Raw genomic sequence first — 24,896 nt, forward strand, 5'->3', positions numbered from 1 at the left:
TGAATGAAATTCATATTACCCAGAAAAAATTACCTACTACTTTATAATTTTCAAATGACTATTACATATATAGTTTTAGACTCAAAAGAAGACAATATTCTTGAAGTTAAGTAGTATAAAAAAAGAGTATCAGGGAATATGACAGAACAAAAAGTAATGTATTAAATTATAATTGTGAATAGTATTAAAATTATATAAATTGTGATATCTTATAGTATTTATAATATACAAAAGATCATATAAAATTTTTAACTTATTTAGAGGTTATTTATAATTGAAACATGCCCAAGAATAAAGTTGCAGATTTTTCTAAACAAGTTATTTCATGAATGAAACTAAATGCTCTCACAAACTAACAGCATCTGAAAGCTTTACCATCATTAAACAGGCATGCTTGTGGACATAAAGAAAAAGTGCCAACTCTCATATAAAGGCAGTTAGCTATAAAAGAATAAAAAGAAAACAACAGTGAACCATAGTAGTATGGAATACAGAAGAACATGGGCATAAAAACTGAAACATAACGAGGTACACTAAATATATACAAAAGAATATTAGAGGCGGTCCTAAAATGGTGGAGGAATAGGACAGGGAAACCAATTTCTCCCTCACAAATTCATCAAAAGAACATTTGAACGCTGAGTAAATTCCACAAAACAACTTCTGAATGCTGGCAGAGAACACCAGGCACCCAGAAAAGCAGCCCATTGTCTTCGAAAGGAAGTAGGAAAAAATATAAAAGATAAAAATAGAGACAAAAGAGGTAAGGACGGAGCTCCATCCCAGGAAGGGAGTCTTTAAAAAGAGAAGTTTCCAAACACCAGGAAATACTCTCACTGCCAAGTCTATGGCGAGCCTTGGAACCACAGAGGGCAACATAACCCGGAGGAAAAATAAATAAATAATTAAAACCCACAGATTATGAGCCCAACTATAACTCCCCGAGCGGATAAGCAGCGCAGACACCCGCATCTGCCACTAGCAAGCAGGGGCTGGGCAGGGAGGCCCCGTGGTTTGCATTGCTTAGAGTAAGGACCAGGCCTGAATGCCCCGAGGGCAATCTGAGGGAACTAACTTGAGATAGCAAACCAGATTATGGGATAGCTACCACTCAAAAAGCCCTAACCTAAGACACCACCAGGCCCACTCACAGAACAAAGGACTGAGCAAAGCTAGCCGGCTGCAGGCCGGCCCATCCCCCTCCGGAAACAGGCAGGCGAGGGCAGCCAGAGCCGGAAGGAGGCAATCGCAGCCCCAGAGAGGCATTATCTACCAAACTGCAAGCAGGCTTCATGCTAACCAAGACTTCTTGGGATTCTGGATAGTCAACATCTGCCGCAGAAGGTGCGCCAGTTGTACACCCAGAAAACTGAGCAGCAGGGACGGGGGAGGCGATAAGTTGCAGCCACCACGCTCGCCCAACACCTGGTCACCTGAGCTGCTCCGACCTGGGAAGGGCACAAAACGCAGGCCCAACCAAGTCTGTGCCTCTGAGAACTACCGTGTACCTGAACCTGAGCGGCTTAGACCTGGGAAGTGCACACAGCCCAGGGCCGGCCTCAGACAGTTCCCGGCACAGCAACCTAGAGCCTAAGCAGTGTAGACAGGGAAAGCACACATGTCGTGAGCGGGAGCAAACCAGTGTGGCTGAGACACTGTGAGCACACGCCAGTGTTATTTGTTTGCCGTGTCCCTCCCTCCTCACAGCACGACTGAACAAGTGAGCCTAAAAAGTGTCTACCACCGTCCCCTGGTGCCAGGGCGGAAATTAGACATTAAAGAGACCAGCAAACAGAAGAAGCTAAAACAGAAGGAACCTCCTTGGAAGTGACAGGTGCAGTAGATTAAAACCCTGTAGATAGTACCGACTACATAGGAAGAGGCCTATAGATCTTGAGAAATATAAGCCGGATCAAGGAACTATCCAAAAATGAACTGAACCCACACTGCCCACAACACCACCACAGAAAGTCCTAGATATATTTTTACTATTTTTACTATCATTCAAATTTTTTTATTTTTTATTTTTAAGTCCTCTATTACTCCTCTAATTTTCATTTTTATAACCTACCACTACTTTGCCCCCCAAAAAAAAAAGAGACCCTATTTTTAAAGCAAACTTCATATATATATATATTTTATAATTTTGTGACTTTTTTTTTCTCCTTTTCTTTAATATTGTGTTTTTGAAAATCCAACCTCTACTCTAGATTTTTAATCTTTGCTTTTTGGTATTTGTTATCAATTTTGTACCTTTAAGGACCCAATCTTCAATACCCATTTTTACTTGGGAGCGAAATTGCTGGCTTGACTGCTCTCTCCCCCATTGGACTCTCCTTTTTCTCCACCAAGTTGCCTCTATCTCCTCCCTCGCCCTTCTCTTCTCTACCCAACCCTATGAATCTCTTTGTGTGTTCTGGACGGTGGAGAACACTTAGGGAACTGATTACTGGCTGGATCTGTCTCTCTCCTTTTGATTCCCCCCTTCATCCCCCTGGCCACCTCTCTCTCCTTCCTCCCTCTTCTCTTCTCTGTATAACTCCGTGAACATCTCTGAGCAGTCCAGACTGTGGAGCACACATAAGGAAGTGATTACTAGCTAGCTTGCTCTCTCCTCTTTTGATTTCCCCTCTTCTCCTCCTGGTCACCTCTATCTCCCTCCTCCCTCTTTTCTTGTCTATGTAACTCTGTGAACCTCTCTGGGTGGCCCTCACTGTGGAGAAACTTTTCATCTTTAACCTAGATGTTTTATCGATGGTGCTGTATAGATGGAGATGTCTTGAGGCTACTGTAAAAATAAGACTGAAAACCAGAAGCAGGAGGCATAAGTCCAAATCCTAAGAACACCAGAGAAATCCTGACTCCAGGGAACATTTAATCGACAGGAGCTCATTAAATGCCTCCATACCTACAATGAAACCAAGCACCACCCAAAAGCCAACAAGTTCCAGAGCAAGACATACCACACAAATTCTCCAGCAACACAGGAACATAGCCCTGAGCTTCAATATGCAGGCTGCCCAAAGTCACTCAAAACCTACTGACATCTCATAACTCATTACTGGACAATTCATTACACACCAGAGAGAAGTCCAGCCTCACCCACCAGAACACAAGCTTTCCTAACCAGGACACCTTGAAAAGCCACCCTTACAACCCCACCCACAACGAGGAAACTCCACAATGGAATTTAGAAAGATGGTAACAACAACCCTGTATGCGAGACAGCAAAAGAGACACAGATGTATAGAACAGTCTTTTGGACTCTGTGGGGGGGGGATGATTTGGGAGACTGGCATTAAAACATGTATAATATCATATAAGAAACGAATTGCCAGTCCAGGTTTGATGCAGGATACAGGAAGCTTGGGGCTAGTGCACTGGGATGACCCAGAGGGATGGTATGGGGAGGGAGGTGGGAGGGGGGTTCAGGATGGGGAATACGTGTACACCCGTGGTGGATTTATGTTGATGTATGGCAAAACCAATACAATATTGTAAAGTAAAAAAAAAAAAAGAAAACACATGTTAATAGTTCTCATAAAAATAAAGTGTGTAAAACCATAAAAAAAAAAAAAAGAAAACTCCACAAACTGCCAGAATACAGAAAGGCTACCCCAAACACAGCAATATAAACGAGAAGATGAGAAAGAGGAATAACCAGCAGGTAAAGGAACAAGATAAATGCCCACCAAACCAAACAAGAGAGGAAGAGATAGGGAATCTACCTGATAAAGAATTCTGAATAATGATAGAGAAAATGATCCAAAATCTTGAAAACAATGTGAAATCACAGATAAATAGCCTGAAGACAAGAATTGAGAAGATGCAAGAAAGGTTTAACAAGGACCTAGAAGAAATAAAAAAGAGACAATATATAAGGAATAATGCAATAAATGAAATTAAAAAAACACTCTGGAGGGAACCAACAGTAGAATAAGGGAGGCAGAAGACAGGATAAGGGAGGTAGAAGATAGAATGGTAGAAATAAATGAAACAGAGAGGAAAAAAGAAAAGTGAATTAAAAGAAATGAGGACAATCTCAGAGACTTCTGGGACAATGTTAAGCGCCCCAACATTTGAATCATAGGAGTCCCAGAAGAAGAAGACAAAAAGAAAGACCATAAGAAAATACTTGAGGAGATAATAATTGAAAACTTCCCTAAAATGGGGAAGGAAATAATCACCCAAGTCCAAGAACCCAGAGAGTCCCAAACAGGATAAACCCAAGGCAAAACACCCCAAGACACATATGAATCAAATTAACAAAGAACAAATATTAAAAGCAACAAGGGAAAAACAATAAATAACACACAAGGGGATTCCCATAAGGATAACAGTTATCTTTCAATAGAAACTCTTCAGGCCAGGAGGGAACGCCAGGACATACTTAAAGTGATGAAAGAAAATAACCTACAGCCCAGATTACTGTACCCAGCAAGGATCTCATTCAAATATGAAGGAGACATCAAAAGCTTTACAGACAAGCAAAAGCTGACAGAATTCAGCACCACCAAACCAGCTCTCCAACAAATGTAAAGGATATTCTCTAGGCAGGAAACACAGAAAGGGTGTATAAACTCGAACCCAAAACAATAAAGTAAATGGCAATGGGGTCATACTTATCGATAATTACCTTAAATGTAATGGGTTGAATGCCCCAACCAAAAGACAAAGACTGGCTGAATGGATACAAAAACAAGACCCCTATATACGTTGTCTACAAGAGACCCGCCTCAAAACAGGGGATACATACAGACTGAAAGTGAAGGGCTAGAAAAAGATATTCCACGCAAATAGAGACCAAAAGAAAGCAAGAGTAGCAATACTCATATCAGACAAAAAAACTAATACAATATTGTAAAGTTTAAAAATAAAATTAAATTAAAAAAAATAAATAAAACAAAGCCTGTGAAAAGAGACAAAGAAGGACACTACATAATGATCAAAGGATCAATCCAAGAAGAAGATATAACAATTATAAATATATATGCACCCAACATAGGAGAACCACAATATGTAAGACAAATGCTAACAAGTATGAAAGGGGAAATTAACAATAACACAATAAGTGGGAGACTTTAATACCCCACTCACACCTATGGATAGATCAACTAAACAGAAAATTAACAAGGAAATACAAACTTTAAACGATACAATAGACCAGTTAGTCCTAATTGATATCTATAGGACATTTCACCCCAAAACAATGAATTTCACCTTTTTCTCAAGTGCACAGAACTTTCTCCAGGATAGATCACATCCTGGGCCATAAATCTAGCCTTGGTAAATTCAAAAAAATTGAAATCATTCCAAGCATCTTTTCTGACCACAATGCAGTAAGATTAGATCTCAGTTACAGGAGAAAAACTATTAAAAATTCCAACATATGGAGGCTGAACAACATGCTGCTGAATAACCAACAAATCACAGAAGAAATCAAAATATGCATAGAAATGAATGAAAATGAAAACACAACAACCCCAAACCTGTGGGACACTGTAAAAGCAGTGCTAAGGGGAAGGTTCATAGCAATACAGGCATACCTCAAGAAACAAGAAAAAAGTCAAATAAATAACCTAACTCTACACCTAAAGCAACTAGAAAAGGAAGAAATGAAGAACCCCAGGGTTAGTAGAAGGAAAGAAATCTTAAAAATTAGGGCAGAAATAAATGCAAAAGAAACAAAAGAGACCATAGCAAAAATCAACAAAGCCAAAAGCTGGTTCTTTGAGAAGATAAATAAAATTGACAAACCATTAGCCAGACTCATCAAGAAACAAAGGGAGAAAAATCAAATCAATAAAATTAGAAGTGAAAATGGAGAGACCACAACAGACAACAGAGAAATACAAAGGTTCATAAGAGACTACTATCAGCAATTATATGCCAATAAAATGGACAACATGGAAGAAATGGACAAATTCTTAGAAAAGTACAACTTTCCAAAACTGAATCAGAAAGAAATAGAAAATCTTAACAGACCCATCACAAGCACGGAAATTGAAACTAACCAGAAATCTTCCAGCAAACAAAAGCCCAGGACCAGACGGCTTCACAGCTGAATTCTACCAAAAATTTAGAGAAGAGCGAACACCTATCCTACTCAAACTCTTCCAGAAAACTCCAGAGGAAGGTAAACTTGCAAACTTATTCTATGAGGCAACCATCACCCTAATACCAAAACCAGACAAAGATGCCACAAAAAAAAAAAAACTACAGGACAATATCACTGATGAACATAGATCCAAAAATCCTTAACAAAATTCTAGCAAACACAATCCAACAACACATTAAAAAGATCATACATCATGACCAAGTGGGCTTTATCCCAGGGATGCAAGGATTCTTCAATATCCGCAAATCAATCAATGTAATACACCACATAAACAAATTGAAAAATAAAAGCCAAATGATTATCTCAATAGATGCAGAGAAAGCCTTCGACAAAATTCAACATCCATTTATGACAAAAACTCTCCAGAAAGCAGGGATAGAAGGAACATACCTCAACATAATAAAAGCTATATATGACAAACCCACAGCAAACATTATCCTCAATGGTGAAAAATTGAAAGCATTTCCCCTAAAGTCAGGAACAAGACAAGGGTGCCCACTTTCACCACTACTATTCAACATAGTTTTGGAAGTTTTGGCTACAGCAATCAGAGCAGAGAAAGAAATAAAAGGAATCCAAATTGGAAAAGAAGTAAAACTCTCACTGTTTGCAGATGACATGATCCTCTACATAGAAAACCCTAAAGACTCCACCAGAAAATTACTGGAGCTAATCAGTGAATATAGTAAAGTGGCAGGATATAAAATCAACACACAGAAATCCCTTGCATTCCTATACACTAATAATGAGAAAATATAAAGAGAAATTAAGGGAACAATTCCATTCACCATTGCACTGAAAAGAATAAAATACTCAGGAATATATCTACCTAAAGAAACTAAAGACCTATATACAGAAAACTATAAAACACTGGTGAAAGAAACCAAAGAGGACACTAATAGATGGAGAAATATACCGTGTTCATGGATCAGAAGAATCAATATAGTGAAAATGAGTATACTACCCAAAGCAAACTATAGATTCAATGCAATCCCTATCAAGCTACCAACGGTATTTTTCACAGAGCTAGAACAAATAATTTCACAATTTGTATGGAAATACAAAAAACCTCAAATAGCCAAAGCAATCTTGGGAAAGAAGAAGGGAACTGGAGGAATCAACCTGCCTGACTTCAGGCTCTACTACAAAGCCACAGTCATCAAGACAGTAGGGTACTGGTACAAAGACAGAAATATAAATCAATGGAAGAAGATAGAAAGCCCAGAGATAAAGCCAGAGATAGGTTTCCCTGATGGCTCAGACAGTAAAGCGTCTGCCTACAATGCAGGAGACCCGGGTTCGATCCCTGGGTCAGGAAGATCCTCTGGAGAAGGAAATGGCAAACCACTCCAGTACTCGCCTGGAAAATCCCATGGACGGAGGAGCCTGGTAGGCTACAGTCTATGGGATCACAAAGAGTCGGACACAACTGAGCGACTTCACTTTCTTTCTTTCTTTCTTTCATGGATATCTTATCTTTGACAAAGGAGGCAAGAATATACAATGGAGAAAAGGCAATCTCTTTAACAAGTGGTGCTGGGTAAACTGGTCAACCACTTGTAAAAAAATGAAACTAGAACACTTTCTAACACCATACACAAAAATAAACTCAAAATGGATCAAAGATCTAAACCTAAGACCAGAAACATAAAACTCCTAGAAGAGAATGTAGGCAAAACACTCTCCAACATAAATCACAGCAGGATCTCTATGACCCACCTCCCAGAATACTGGAAATAAAAGCAAAAATAAACAAATGGGACCTAATTAAAATTGAAAGCTTCTGCACAACAAAGGAAACTATAAGCAAGGTGAAAAGACAGCCTTCAGAATGGGAGAAAATAATAGCAAATGAAGCAACTGACGAAGAATTACTCTCAAAAATATACAAGTAACTCCTGCAGCTCAATTCCAGAAAAATAAACAACCCAATCAAAAAAAAATGGGCCAAAGAACTAAACAGACATTTCTCCAAAGAAGACATACAGATGGCTAACAAACACATGAAAAGATGCTCAACATCACTCATTATCAGAGAAATGCAAATCAAAACCACAATGAGGTACCATTTCACACCAGTCAGAATGGCTGCTATCTAAAAGTCTACAAGCAATAAATGCTGGAGAGGGTGTGCAGAAAAGGGAACCCTCTTACACTGTTGGTGGGAATGCAAACTAGTACAGCCACTATGGAGAACAGTGTGGAGATTCCTTAAAAAACTGGAAATAGAACTGCCATATGACCCAGCAATCCCACTGCTGGGCATACACACTGAGGAAACCAGAACTGAAAGAAACACGTGTACACCAATGTTCATCACAGCACTGTTTATAATAGCCAGGACATGGAACCAACCTAGACATCCATCAGCAGATGAATGGATAAGAAAGCTGTGGTACATATACACAATGGAGTATTACTCAGCCATTAAAAAGAATACGTTTGAATCAGTTCTAACGAGGTGGATGAATCTGGAGCCTATTATACAGAGTGAAGTAAGCCAGAAAGAAAAACACTAATACAGTATACTAACACATATATATGGAATTTAGAAAGATGGTAACGATAACACTGTATGCGAGACAGCAAAAGAAACACAGAGGTATAGAATAGTCTTATGGACTCTGTGGGAGAGGGAGAGGGGGATGATTTGGGAGAATGGCATTGAAACATGTATAATATCATACATGAAACAAATTGCCAGTCCAGGTTCGATGCATGATACAGGATGCTCGGGACTGGTGCACTGGGATGACCCAGAGGGATGGTATGGGGAGAGAGGTGGGAGGGGGGTTCAGGACGGGGAACACGTGTACACACATGGCGGATTCATGTTGATGTATGGTAAAACCAATACAATATTGTACAGTAACTAGCCTCCAATTAAAATAAATAAATTTATATTAAAAAAAAGAATAGCAGAGAAAATGTATGGGATAAATAATATACAGGCAGCTTTGTTAGAGATCTACTCAAAAATAAATAAAGGTAAGGCTGCCAAGAAACAGAAAAGAGATCTGGAGAAATTCAAATCAAAACAACAGTGAGTTTACCCCCTACATCTGTCAGAATGGCTACCATCAAAAAGTTTACAAATAACCAATGCTGGGAGAGAATATGAAGAAAAGGGAACCTCTGTGCATTGTCAGTGGGAAATGTAAACTGGTGCAGTCACTACTGAAAACAGTATGGAGGTTCCTCAAAAAACTAAAAATAGAACTACCGTATGACCCAGCAATTCCACTTCTGGGCATATATCCTGAAAAAATAAAAACACTAATTTGAAAAGACAGGTGCACCCAAATGTTCACAGCAGCACTATTTACAACAGCCAAGCTATTTCAGCTACCCAAATGCCCATCAAAAGAGGAACGGATTAAAATATGGTACGTATATACAATGGAATATTACTCAGCGATAAAAAAGAATGAAATACTGCTATATGTAGCAATATGGATGAACTTAGAGAATATTATGCTTAGTGAAATAAGACAAAGACAAATATTACATTATATCATTTATATATGGAATCTAAAGAAAACACAAATGACTGAATATGCAAAACAGACACAGACTCACAGATGTAGAAAAGAAACCTGTAGCTACCAAAGAGGAGAGGGAAGGAGAAGGGACAAATTAGGGTATGTGATTACCATGTACAACCTACAACACATAAAACAGATAAGCAATAAGGATTTACTGTATAGCACAGGGAATTGGACCCAGTATCTTATAATAATCCATAATGAAGTATAATCTGTAAAAATACATTATCTGTACTTTGTATACCTGAAATTCACATAATACTATAAATCAACTATGTGCATGCATGCAACTCCTGCATCTCTTGCACTGGCAGGCAGATTTTTTACTACTGCGCCACCTGGGAGGCTATGCTATAATCATCTATACTTCTTTTTTTAAAAATCTCTGGAGTACTTTGTCTTAACACTACAATACTGACATGTTCAAAGTAACCTGAATATCAAGACCCCAGAGATTTCATTATTAAACAAAGAAAAAAAAAGAAAATCTAATTCTTAAAAGAAAGTAGACATTAACAAGATAGGGAAAAAACATGGAGGTCAAGGGGGTTAGCTGTTGGGAGTGAACTATACCCACAGAGCCCTTCTCTCTCACTCTCCAGTGGTGTAAGTGTTACAATCAATTTCTAAATACTAAAATATATACTGAATATGCTGTTATCATGACACTAACATATAAAATTAATACTTTCTCTTTGTCAAAATAACTTTATCAGAAAAAGTATATTAAAATACAGTATTTAATTCCACGCTTCCTATAACATAAAATAAACTTTTACCATTACTTACTGTATTGATGGTTTGGGGGTATATTGTTACTTGTAAGAATTTCACTTTTCAGCTGATCCTATAAAAAAAATTTGAATGATATGAGAATGAAAAAGAAAATGCATATATTCTCAGCACCCCTGACACACACACACACACACACATGAAATTTGGTTCTAAATCAGTATCTTTATTCCCAACTTTGTAATTATTAGTCCATAAGAAAAACACACTGAGCACTATTTACAGATATATTTCTTTAGAATATTACTTCAGTAGGTAATTTTTATAAATTCTAAATACCTAGAAACAACATAAGACTGTTCCACTCTGACTTAAAAGGTATATAATGTGTACACACACACACATTCATAAATTAGGATCTCAATCACTTTCTAGACAAAGGCAAATTAATCATTACAATATCTTTCTGAGAAATAAAAGACAGAATCTTGGAATTAATTCAGTTCAGAAAATTCAACTGTTCTTTTCTAGGTAAATATGACTAAGACTGCTTAGCTTTAAGACATGACTTAGCATGCTTAGTTTTGAATCAATCATTCACTGTGATGCATCACTGTAAATGCTTAAAATATATGCTACGGATACATTTTTTAAAAATCTGACAGGTATCATCTTTCTTTACAATCCTTTTCAAGTAATCATTCTCATATGAAACTCCACAATGCAACCAGAATGCCATCAAAATGAGAGTGTGAAAAACCATAAATCCAGTTTTAATTTGATAGTATAGGTTCTCATCTCACTGTCAAGTGAAAGATGTCACAAAGATCTTCAAAAACAAAAGTGCTATTTTTAACACGAAGTCAATTCAAAAACTGTGTTGCACACTTCTGACTTAGTTACAACTTAAGCAAAAGACCAGTATCTTGTCCTCATTAGAGAGAGACCGCGTATGTAAAGTAAATCCCAGGAGTATAGTCAGCTATTCAGGGGACAAACTGAAATTACCAAGATCTGTTCCCTTGACCCCTGGTAAGACATGCTGCAGTTCACATTCCAGTAGGCACTGAGACTATCAAGTCGTATCAGCTATAAAAGAAAAGTTGGAAAAGATCAGGCAACTAACAAACCGAAGTTATGTATCAATATTAAAAGAATATTCTCATGTTCACTATACCAAAATCATCCAACTGTCATTTTGAACTTTTAAAGGGAAGAAGATAATGCAAAAGTGGAGGAAAATGTATGTATGTTCTTCAGAGACTTTATTATTAATCTGGGCTTCCTTAGTGGCTCAGATGGTGAAAAAAACTAACTGCAACACAGGAGACCTGGGTTCAATCTGAGGGTCACGAAGATCCCCTGGAGAAGAAAATGGCTATCCACTCCAGTATTCTTGCCTGGAGAATTCCATGGACAGAGGAGCCTGGCGGTCTACAATCCATAGCATCCTAGAGAGTCGGATATGACTGAGTAACTAACACTTATTAATCTAGCATTTGCTGAATTGTGCTTGCAGGAACAGTGTTCCCCAGGGGATTTACTCATTCAATAATCAAATATTTATTGCGAATTCAGTATATAACAGACTCTGTATTTCAATGAATAAGAAAGACATGATTCCTCCAATGAATACAAATGGCTGTTTCAAAGGAAGGGTGAAGGGAAGAGGATTCTATGATCAACAAGGTGGAGAAAAGTACATACAAAATATCCCTTTGGAAGATTCAAAGTGTTTATTAGCATATTTAAAGTATTGTGAAATCCTGGAGTTTAAAACAAAACAAAATATACCTGTCTAACTATGAACACCTTTCTGTTTTAGTCAGTAATCTTATTTGACCAGAGAATATTTTTTCAACAAATCTAATATTATCTCAATTATCTAATGCCCCATCAAATACAATTTGGGAAATATTAATTTTATCCAGCTTCTTTATATTCTAGGTGAAGAAAGGTAAGTGATTTTAGAAGGTAACATAGTAACTAGCTGAGCCAAAACTAAACCCTAAACTTTCAACTCCCATTCAATGGAATATTCTGTTCTATCAAGATTTCTTGAAGAAAATACATTAAACGTTTGTACTTAGGAAAATAACTAGATTTAAAAGTCTAGTCTAATACCTTGTATATAATTTTTTCTGCTTCATTTAATATGCATGGTGTCCAGTGTTTGTTTGCAGTCTAAAACAGAAAAAAAGAGTAACTGTGAAATGAAGTATATGTATCACAAAACAGTGCTCTAATAACCGTAACAAAATAACTTAGAAATAACAAGACATCCAGTTAACACTGGCTAATGTGAGTTACCTGTTTTTCATATTACAAAATCAAAGGAACAGTGAAAAAGAGAATTGAGGAGGTTCTAATTTAATTGAGTTCATTCATCCAGAAAATAATTACTGAGCTATTGTGTGTCTGAGAGTGGGTATGAATAAAAAAAAAAAAACAAAGAGCTAGCTAGGCAGTAGTTAGATGTGGCTGAGTGGAGTCAGAGGAGGTTAAGGAGAGGCTTTTCAATTTTAATATAAAGGAGAGACTTAAATGCGCTTAAATGGTTAGAAGACAGAGGTGGGCAGGGAAGAAGAGTTGAAGATTTAGGAAAGAAAAGGAAATTGACAGAAATAAGGAAGAAAGGACAAAAGGTAGAAGAGAATGAGAGAAAGTCGGGGAAAGGCTCCTAAGGACATGGGCGAGGATGGGATCCAATCAGAGGTGGGGAGATTATCTAAGATTTAAGAGTTAGTCTGCATTTGAAAAGATGGAATAAAGGAAAGGTACAGATACAGAAAGAGGTGAGTCTGCTATTATTGTTGTTATAATAGTCAATGTAGTAGTTGAAGCAGACATTGAGCCAATGTGGCAAATACTTTATTCAAACTATTTAATAAATCATCACAAAAACACTAAAATACAGGTAATACTGTAGTAATGAATGGAGGTTGGATAGAAGGAAACCAACATGGTAACCATACAGTAAGGTGTCACAGGTGCTTTGATAAAATGTGAAGGGGAGTATTTTTAAAAAAGAAATAGTAAATTCTAAGAGTGAAGTAAAAAAAAAAAAAAAATGAGAAACAGTAATATCTCAAGGAAATATTAAAACCTGAATAAATCACCAGGAAGTTTAAGGGAAAAGAGTAACACAGGCAAAGAAAACCATATGAAAAATCTGAGGAAAGATACAGAGGATCAAACAACAAGAAACTACATCATCCTTACACCCTAGTACTCCTGCCATCAGTCAATGCAAACTAAGTCACATGACTATGTTGTGTTTTTCATTTGGTCTGCTAGAAGCTCAATATTAAATACTGACCTTTCTTATGACTAATATTGTTAGTCTCATTTTTCTGAAACGATTATGTCTCTACCTTTCAGAACACAGATTCTGGTTCTTCGAAAGTATTATAGGATTATTTCTTTTTTATTGAAAGCTATTTCAAGTTTATTTTGGAGACAAGCAAAGGATAAACAGTGTATTAAACACTAGCTTCCTTGACTCCCTTTCCTTATTTCTCCAATACCTGGTAATTTTTTTTTTTTTGCTTTGATCTTCAACTGATGTATATCTCTACTTCTCTGTATGCATGTATCATTCTTAAGGAATCCATGGAACAAAGACCTTTTTCTGCTTAATAAACTACTTCTCTTTCCTTTTCCTTCGTCTTCTTTCCTTCCTAAGGCCCTCTTCACATAACTAATCAAAAGGCAAAAATATACCCAATGTGATTTACCACTCACTGTCCTTAACTTTAAAACATGTTCCTACCACTTAGTTGTCCATAATAGGAAAAAAAAAAAAGTCCAATCAGGATATACCCACTCTATATACACTCTATATACTAAGGATCTTAAAAGAAAAAACAAACTGCATTGTAAAATACTTAATCAAAATAAATTATGTATATTTCAAAATAATAAACATACATATACATACATATAAACAGATACACATGTACAAGCTATTTGGAAATTATACTGTGGAGAAGAACTTGACTCTGGAAATCTATCTTCCCCTAATTTACTACACATTTAAGATACAGCTTTTAAGACCTTCAAAACACTTGTTCTTAATATTTCTATATTTGTTAAACTCAAAGATAAAATAATTACAGAATATAATAAAAGTATCACTAAAAATAATAAATTTCTAGAAAAGCTGTAGAAAGGTTACACAAAAAAATAAAATAGCTATTTGCAGCAATAGCTGATTTTAGGAAATTCACCCTGAGAATAATATTTTACAGATTCCACAGAAATTTTAAATAAGGTCAACTTTACCAATAGACTAAGTTCTCCCAGTGTGACACCAAATGAAAGAGGCCGCTTTGGATCTGATACCTGTCAAAGAAAAAAAGTGACATTAAAATACACTCATAGTGAGGGTAAATCCATTTTACACTCTACAACAGGCAACACAGGACAATGAATTTACAAGGAAGTTACACAACACAAATGGATTTGTGGAGAAGAAAGGGAAGGAAGACACTAACATGGCTGAGGTTTTCCATATTTTGTAGGCATGACACTAACATGATACTTTCCCAGTGGAACTATTTTTTTTTACTAGAAGTGAGAACACTCACTAAACAGATTCTTGCCCACATAGTTTAAAAGAGATAGCCTCTTTATGCATACCACTAAAGATGTTCTCCACAGATAAATAAAACAAGGAGTTGCAGATAAAACAGTGCCACTAAATTATTTACAAAGATTTTCACATTTAGAAACGTGAACTGTCTCTCTACACCTTTAATTTCCAATGACACTTAAAAAAGAATGTTTGTTAGAAGATGCTCAAGATCCTTAATATTTAATTTCCTCAATCCCTTAACCCAAAATCTGCCATTATTAAACTGATCTAGTTCTCATCTTCAATATCTAAGTAATATTTATACACAGTGCTTAAACTGTGCTATTGTGTGTATGATGACTTTGTTTTTGACATCCCAGAGGTGAACAAAAATTAGTGTTTTTTGGTCACGAAAGAAAATAGGGAAACTAGAGACAAGAGAAAAATCATATAATGTTCTAAATCATCCATCAGGGACTTGAGTCACATACACCCTTCTCAAACAGGAAAACCATGATCTGGTATAGCTGTAAAGAATGAGCTTTGTGAGCTTTGATTTTTAATATCAGATATATTATGGTTTGTGGCAAAATATATTTGCTTCATTCTCACATTCATCTTTTTAGGCCTATGGATATCAAGCTCAAAATAGCTTGCAGCTATTTCAGAAGGAACTTTAATAAAGCACAACTCCTCAGCTGCTAATGCACTGCCCATAAATTACTGCTGTCATACAAAGAGCATCTTTATGATAAATTATACTCTCCCTACCCTCATTTCTATATTTTTAACTATCCTTCCACACACTATAATTAAGGTAATCACACTGAAAGAGGCAAGATACCAGGAAGATCCCTTTGCGCTTTTAATTTTTCCTGTAGATTATTTTAATTTACTTTGTCACTGACACCAACTTAACTGTAATTGATGTTATTTGTCCCACTCCTGTGCATCTCTGTATTTTTTCATTAAAGAGAAAGAAATAACGTACCTTTCAAATTGTACTTGCTCAGTAGAAAAGCTTAGTTCAAGTTTAAACTCAAAGTGGGAGGGACGGTCAAGAGAGAAGGGACATAGGTATACCTATGGCTGATTCAAGTTTATGTTTGGCAGAAGCCAACACAATACTGTAAAGCAATTATCCTTCAGTTAAAAATAAAAAAAGTTTTAAAAGCTGAGATTATTATTCATCAACATACCACACTGGCTTTAAGAATAATTCTTTTACTTCCATGACAAGTTGAGTTCTAAGTTTGTTTTAAACAAGGCAATTTATGAATTAGGCTTTTTAGACATTTGTTTGTAAAATTCTGTCTACTGGACTTTCCAGGTGCCTCAGCAATAAAGAATCCACCTGCCAATGCAGGAGACGTGAGTTCGATCCCTGACCCAGGAAGATCCCTCATGCTACGGAGCAACTAAGCCACAACTACTGAGCCTGTGGTCTAGAGCCAGGAGCCGCAAGTACTGAGCTCATGTGCTGCAACTACTGAAGCCGGGACACGCAGAGCCCACGCTCCACAACAAGAGACGCCACTGCAGTGAGAAGCCCAGGCCCGCAACTAGAGGGCAGGCTCTGCTCACCACACCTAGAGAAAAGCCCACAGCAATGAAGACTCAGCACAGCCAAAAAAAAAATTTCAGTCTAATGATGAGCTAGGTTTTTCAGACATTTGTTAGCAAAATTCAGTCTAATGACTATAGAAAACCAAAACATAAAGTTGGTATAAGACGGAGATGGTATATCTTGAAAAACTACAAGTGTATCTTACTGAATATGAACTGAAAAAAGGGACTTATCAGGAAAGTAAAATAAATTCTCTATATGGCAGTATGACTTTAAATGTAATCTAAACTTAGAGCAAACTAAAAACAAAAAAGAAAGCAACTCATTTTTGGAAAAGATGAAAAAGCATTTCCAATTGGTTACATAAATGAAAAAATTCAAGGCTTTTCAATTATGCTTCAAACTTTAAGACAAAGCAATGCACATTAAGTTTAAAATATTGATTATGTTTTAATTGAAATTAATCAAATAGTTCTTAATCAACTAACGTTAAGCTTTTAGTTATCAGTAAAGTGGTTTCTAAACATTGCTCCACATGTATGTGAGTAGCTGTGTGTGCTAAAATCCTGTGTGGTAGAATGTAAAGTACATGAGACTACCAGCCAAGTGACCTAGGTTTTAGTCCCCTTTCTAACAACCACCATTGTAACCAATTACTTCATTACCTCTGGGAACCAATTTTTTTGTCTTTGTAAAAAATAAAAAAATTAGTTCCTTAAAGCTTTATTAGTCTAAGTCTTTAAACAAAATTCAAAATAAATAATAAAGGAAAATCCAAAAATCTCTTAAATTAGCTTTAGAAAGAAACATATGGTGGTTTATGATATATTTACACATTTAATGTAAAAAGCTTAATGCTAATAAGGAGATACGGTAGTGTACTAATCAGGAAAAACTTAATCTTGGATTTAAAACTGCCATGTATGGGCAAATCAATAATTAATAATTAATAATAATAATTAATCAATAATTAATGTCATAAAACACACAATTACTTACACCAAGTAAACTACTTACATCATCTTCATATTTAATATGAATGTCTGTGATTTTTACTTGTACATTTTTAATTACTTGAGTTGCCAATTTTTCCAAAAATGTATCCTTTTTGGCTTCTTTTGGTTTATCTATAAAAAATACAAAAATACAAGTTCAAGAGCTGAAATTATCACATAATTCATAATCAATGATCAAGGATAGCTAAAGTACTACTCAACGGGAATTACAACCTATTCCTTGCTTTATTTTAGATTTTAATATGCATTTCCAACTTAAAACTTATTTTTCAGCCACTATATCAACAGGGAAATCCCTAAAACTTATTTTGAAGTTACATCATAATCTAACATTTATTTTACCTTTGAAGACAGAAATCAAGTGGCAATGTGTATAAATAACACATGGCATAAAAACCACTTTTACCTACCTTTTGAGCGATCAAGACCTTTAAAAGGTTTCTTAAAATGTTTTTTGTGCTTTTTACGTTTACGTCCTTCTCAGTGGAAGCATTTTAGTGAGAAAAGGATAAAATTCAAGTTAGCAGACTAGAGGACAGAAGAGAACAACAAGAGACTTCTTCCTGACAGCAAATTTGGTACAATTCACCGTATTTTATTCTAAACTGACCTGTTACTTCAATACAGGCAGAAATTCACAAACCTTTTTTAGTCTAGAATAACCTTCTGTAATAAAGAAAGTAACTTGGCAGATGCAATTACACAAAAATTGAGTAAAATATCTGTACACAGTGCCCATTAGAATATTTACGACTGCTTATAATATAAACTTTAATTTTTAATTTCAACATTGCCAAAATATTGGAAATGTAATAATGACAGAATATGTATGGTAGGAGCACAAACGAAATGAATGGGTAGGCTGCTGACAGATGACTTCCTCTGAATGATACACCTCACAAAAACAGGATCCTTTGCAGTCTCGAGGATATAAAGAATACAAAAAGGGAAAAAAACTGTACACAGAATTTTACATTTAGCTTAATAATTCCTTTAGTATCTCTTTTATTTGGCACTGCCTTGTTTCATGGCATTAACCCAAACCTATCTTACCCAACTTATAAATCTTTACATTCAACTGCCTGCTACACATCAAATCCAGTCCTCACTCTTAGGGCAGCCTCTGTATGGTCTCCCCTGTCTCCAATCTCCACTCTTTTCTCTGATCTAACCTCCTCTGACCTAATACGACCAGATTCACGTCTTCCAAAATACTATTCACAGCCTGTTAATCCCTGCTCAAAATTATTTTAAAGGCTCTTTGTAGCCTGCCAAATAAAATGAGAAAGTGTTTGCATGACACAGAGGTCCTTTTATGATCCAGTCCCTATCTCTCTGTCCTGTTCTATCTTCTGCCACTCATCCTTGCACTGGACACTTCAAGAAGACTACTGCTACTTTCCAAAACAAGCTATAACTTAAAAAAAAAAAACACTTTTTATTTTGTCCTAGTGTATAGCTGATTAACAATGTTGTGACTGTTTCAGGTGAACAGAGAAGGGACTCAGCCATATATGCACATGTGTCCATTCTCCCCTAAATTCCCCTCCCATCCTGGATGCCACATAACACTGAGCAGAGTTCCATGAGTACAAGCTATAACTTTCTAATGCCTTACTGCCTCTACACACAGTAGATTCCCTGATTAGTTTGCTCTCCCTCAAGTTCTTCAGGCAAATTCCTAGGAGGCTTTCAAATCTCAGGTCCAGCACAACTGCATGTGCACTGCCTTCTTCAACTCTTCCAAGGATCTCCAAGGCCATCCACTCTAGTACCTTATGCAGACTTCCACTAAGCAATGAATACACTGTATTTGAAGTATCTGCACAACTGGTTTGTTTCTAGTCAGGAGGAGTCCTTCATTAGGACAAGAATTATAATATCTAGGCACAAAGTACATGATATGTATCTATTCAACTGAATCAAAGTTATCTACATTTGGACATTAAAATAAAATATACAAGCTCAATTAATGTTATAGAGAATACATTGATATTTAGCTTGAAATTTTAAATTTGTTCTTCCTTGATATTTTAAAGCAAATTATCCTGCCACTACAAGAACTAAGAATCAAATTATCAAGTCCTGGATTTTAAGCATAAGACCCTAAGTTTCAAGAAGAAAATATTTACTAAACCTGTAACAAACAGGACTTTGCTATTACCAGGAGTTCTTGTCACAGTGATGGTCCCCTAAATCTTTTTCATTTACAAATAAAACATTCAGCGACGTTCTCAGAGAAATACTATTTGAAAAGAAATAGCTAAGAAAGCCAGAGAAGCCCTGAAAACCATCCCACTTAGGGAGAAAGTTTTCGGAGACAGGATTCAGCTGCCTGGGTGTAGAGTCTGGAATAACTCACCCTTCTCATCTGACCTCCTATTATCCTTCTGGGTTCACATTTGTCCTAGAACCTTGTTCAGTCTTTGATCTCAATGTTAGGCGCACCATGTTCCAAATGGTTTCAAACTCTAATCTGAGTACTACAGAGTCTTCATTTAATCTGATGGATAGTCACTTTCTAAAGCAGTTCTCAAATGTTTTGGTCTTAGGGTCCCTTTAATACACTTAAAATTTAAGAACCTTAACCAGCTTTTCATTAGGGTGGGTTACAGATACTGATATTTACTGATAAATATTAATTTATTTATATTTACAATATATTTACTGATATATTGGAAATCAACACTGAAAAGCTTTTTAATAGTTATTAACTTATTAAATAACCCATTATGCAATAGCACAGGTAACGTGTATTTATAAAAAATAACTATGTTTTCTGAACAAAAACTTGTAATGAGAAGACTGATACGGTTTTACAGTCACAAATCTCCTTAATGTCTGGTTTAGTAGGAGACTGCTGGATACAAATACCTGCTTTTGCCTTTACTCTTTTAGGATCTATTGTTTAGATTGGAGTATGTGAGGAAAATCTGACCTAATTACAGAAATGTAATAGGAAACAGGAGGAACATCTTCATCTTTTGCATATGACCATCTTTTCATGTAATTATGGATACTACATCAAACTCAACCAGTGATAGCTTCTTAAAGCTGTACCTTGGAATCTGAAACTATCCGTCAATTTTTCGTCTAAATTAAAGCCGGTCTACTGTGCACTTTAATACATTCATAATATTTTACCACACTTTTATAATACAGAAATACTGCTTCACTGAATTATACAGATCTTATAAATGCGGAGTCATTTTATTTTTTAATATGAAAAATCACATTGTTAATACCACCAAAAATCTCATCAGAAAAGTCTTTGAGTATGGGAAGCTGTGAAGCTCAAAGTAGCAAATACAAATTCCCCAAAATTCTAATTTTTGTTCAAAAGCTCAAATCTTATTGCTGGTAACAAACAGTGTCAGTTCTTTTTTCTTAAAGCTGTGTTATTGAAATGTCTACCAAACACCCAAATCTGAGTAATAATCGTCTGTCAGCCATTCTTTGAAGTAAAATGGCTTCCCATGAAAAAAGCAACTAGTTCCACTAGTTCAACTAGTAAGATCAGAAAACCCAAACAACTGCACAAGTATGTTCCCTTGAGACAATTATCCTCCTTCAGTCTACAGAAGTGCAACATGTATGCTTCCTCTTTTGTCACAAAATGACAAAGACACATATACTCAAGAGCTGTAATCTATTAAAATTAAATGGTTTCTATTTCATCAATGGTTTTCTTAAGCAAAATTGCTGCTTCTTCCATTCTATTTTGGTTTTTACTGTGCGTGACTGGCAGGGAACAATACAATAGCTCCTGGCAGTAGAGTTTGGTGCCACTGCCTTAAATCATGGGAAGGCAGCCAGCAATCTTACACAACATTGCTTTTGCACCATCAGTACCAATGTCAATACAGTGGGGAAAAAAAATAACGTCTTAGAATTATTATGAAAATAGTTTTGACTTTTTGAAAATCATTGCTCCAGAAAAAAAATTTTTAATGAGTAAATATACACTCTCAAAGAATCAGACACAACTGAGCGACTGAACAACAACAAATATACACTCAGGAACTGAAAAAATGAAAGCATTGTAAAGAACACATGAAGTCCAGGGCAACTAAACAAAAGACATCTTCAACAAAATTAACTGTTCTCATTTCAGAATCATCAAATTCTAGGCCAAGTTTAGTTTTTTGGTTTTGTTTTTTTAATCCAGGCTAATACACATTTTTGGAATAAAAAGAAACTCTGAATCATGAAGTTTTACTTTAGAGTGACCTCTGTCTGTTTTGTTTTGTTTTTTAAGCACTGCTTGCTGCCCAGTGATTTTTTTTTACGTATTTAAATAGGCCACTAGAACTCATTTGTATCCTGGAGGCAGGCTGCACTTAGTAAGATCAGAAAACACTGCCCCTGGCAGTCTACAGAAAGTTGGTTCCATTACAACCCACAAAATTGGACAGTGAACCATGAGTTATCTTTTATATTAAACAAAGTGACTCTAAGACAAGAGTCAGTCACTCTTACTCAAGGGGCAGATTTGTTCAAAGAGAAACTCCTTTCAGGATAATTTCATTCATGCTATGAAATTTGCCATGCAACTCATCCTTCCATTTGTCATAATGAACCTAAAAATTAAAGAAGTTTCTAGCAGCAAAAGTAATTCTATCATAATGCTTATTGTTGTTTATATCTTGAAATAGAGATGCCAATTGCTTGCCACTTAATCGAAACAAATTTTAAGTGTGACTAAGTTAATATAACAAGTTCCTGAAAAGTTATAAATATATTTAAAATATTTAAAAATATTTAAAATATTTTAGTATTTAAATATTGTTTAAAATATTAGAAATTATTATTTTAATGTGCTTGGTAAACTTCCTAAGATACAAAAAAATCCTACTGTAAATCCTAAAACAGTCAGCCTTCAAATCTGCCTTTTTTGTGAGACTGTCCAAGACAGTAGTCTACATGTGCTGCAAAGCTACTACACAGATGAAGCAAATCAGGGAGGATAGGAGAAGAAAGTCAGGGAAACATCTTTTATCAAGGTCCTAAATAAAGTCTCACTCAAAAAAATAAAGGTTCCATTTTATTGCTTTTTACAAGTTTGAGAACCACTGCTACAGAAGAGAAATCGTTTAATTGAAAAACTACTATACTATTGAACGAAGTCAAAAAGGCAGTCCAGATTTGGAAGTTATCCACAGATCAAACTGTAAACTGCATAAGGCAGTGGGCTGGGTCTGTTTCACCCCACGAACACTGAGCATCCAGCATAGTCTTCCTACTAGAAGACATTAAGCATTTGGTGAGTGAATAAATGGCTGCAGAAGATGGAGAAACGAAATGACAGTGAAGGGGAAAAACATGAATTACATTTCCATATTTTCTAAAAGGATGACATGCCATATAAACTCCATTAAAAGCACAAGCATGGATAAGAATATAATTTTGTATGTAGCTCAGTATAATTAACCGTGCATACCCACCAGGCTTTATGTCCTTGTAAACAAAGTTTTCCAAGCCATATATGAACTCCCCTGAATGTGCGCCTGCATCCGCACGGCAGCAATAACCAAAATGCAAAGCATTTTAAGACATCTTTAATTTCACATGTAAAATACATCTGAACTCAGTTCAAAGAATTAGACATCAGATAACAGAACAAGTAAAATCCAGTGACACTAAAACAACTTACTTCTACGGAAATATTCTCAAGTGACACCATTTCCATTCTTTCAAAAGACAGGCTCTGTTTTCATATATTAAAACAAAAACTCTTAATAATTAAAATTATAACAATTAATAATTTCAAGTTAACCAAAACAGACAAATATCAATTATGGCTAATGTCTCATTGATTTACCCAATTTTCAAAGAGAGTAAAAATCTGCTAATCTGGTTCCCTTTCTGCCCACCATTTGTTCATTTTCAGAAGGAAACACTGCTGCAATATTTATGCTAATTTTAGGGTTAACTGAAATGAATTCATCTTACTTTAGTATCATGTTCCCTTCAAAGACACACTATCTGAATCCTTTCTATTCATTCTTGTTAGTGATGGTTAGGTAACACCATCTTCCATTTTGCTCCCCAAATCCAGCTTATATACCACTACCCAAACACAGCCATGATCAAATCACTCTCCAGATTTTTAAAGAAAAAGTAACTTCCTGACTGTCTCACTGACTATCGATCAAAGTCCATTATAACGCAGTCAAGAGCCAGACTGAGTTCAAATTCTAGCTCTATCATTTTCTAACAGCATAACCTAGAACAAGCTATTTAACTTCCAGCTTCCTCAACTATAAAATGGGAACAATAAAAGCCATTAAAGCATAGAATTATGACTATTAAATGAGTCAGCTGATATTAACCACTTTGAAGAGTGACCCGCAAACAGTAAATTCTCAATAAATGTTAGCTGCTATCATTATCATCATCACCATCACGGTATTCAAATTTCTCAAAACCGATATAAACTTAGCTTTCCAACTCCCCTCCAGCTACACTATCAAAGTCCCAAATTCTTAGCAGTTCCCCATACATGCTCTACACTTTTTCATTTCACTATCGCCTTAACCTAGAACGCCCTCTCTCCCTTCTGCATACTCAGCTGAAATACAGACCTTCAGAGTGTCCACCCCGATCTCTGGCTGAACATGATAAGCCCTTTAGGAACTTCTGTAATACTCTAACTGCATCTCATTAATGACACTCAACACCCTCTCCTGTCTATTACCATACATGAGGTCTCTGACAGTAGGCTACAGGAATTTTCTAATTTTTGTGTTTACAACAATGTGTTGAACAGACTGGCAGCAGACTTCTCAAAAGTACCTGGAAGTTAAAAGATTTTTACCCTTAAAATTCTAATGTTAAACTCAATATTCTATCCACAGCCAAATCAAACAAGTGTGGAAATAAATTACAAAACTTTCAGACTTGAAAGGATCTTAAAAATTATATCCAGTGCATCCTTTCTTAAAAGCTATCAGAAATGCTTCAGCTAAACAAAGGAACAAAACTAAGAACAAAAGGCAAGGGACTCAATGAATTAAAAACAGAAGAGCAGTGAAGATCAGTTCTAGGATGACAATTATATAGCAGAACTAAAACAAACAAACAAACAAAACACAACCAAAAAAACTGCTCTTCAAGAGGGCAAGGGGGACAGGGAGAGGACAACAGATGTGTTTGGACAACTGCAAAATAACACTGAGAGCCATATGATTGACAGATTTCATGTAGCACACAAAAGAATTTAAGGTAAATTTAAACAGAAGGAAAGAAGCATTTACAAATTTAAGAAAGAAAAACAAAAGGCTGGTGCAGAGGAAATATAATCACAGTATATTATCTGACCCATCCAGTGAACAGTAATTAT

At 35.9% G+C, this 24,896-nt stretch overlaps 1 protein-coding gene across 1 annotated transcript in view; it reads right to left on the bottom strand.

The window, feature by feature from the left end:
• Positions 1 to 24,896, bottom strand: part of VPS13C (vacuolar protein sorting 13 homolog C) — a 184,273-nt gene that overhangs the window by 137,288 nt on the left and 22,089 nt on the right. Inside the window, 5 exon segments of the mRNA XM_070378006.1 lie at positions 10,453 to 10,510; positions 11,404 to 11,484; positions 12,520 to 12,579; positions 14,680 to 14,739; positions 17,556 to 17,665. Coding sequence (XP_070234107.1) covers positions 10,453 to 10,510; positions 11,404 to 11,484; positions 12,520 to 12,579; positions 14,680 to 14,739; positions 17,556 to 17,665 — 369 coding nt within the window.

This window comes from Bos mutus, chromosome 10, assembly GCF_027580195.1.
Source record: "Bos mutus isolate GX-2022 chromosome 10, NWIPB_WYAK_1.1, whole genome shotgun sequence".
Taxonomy (NCBI): domain Eukaryota; kingdom Metazoa; phylum Chordata; class Mammalia; order Artiodactyla; family Bovidae; genus Bos; species Bos mutus.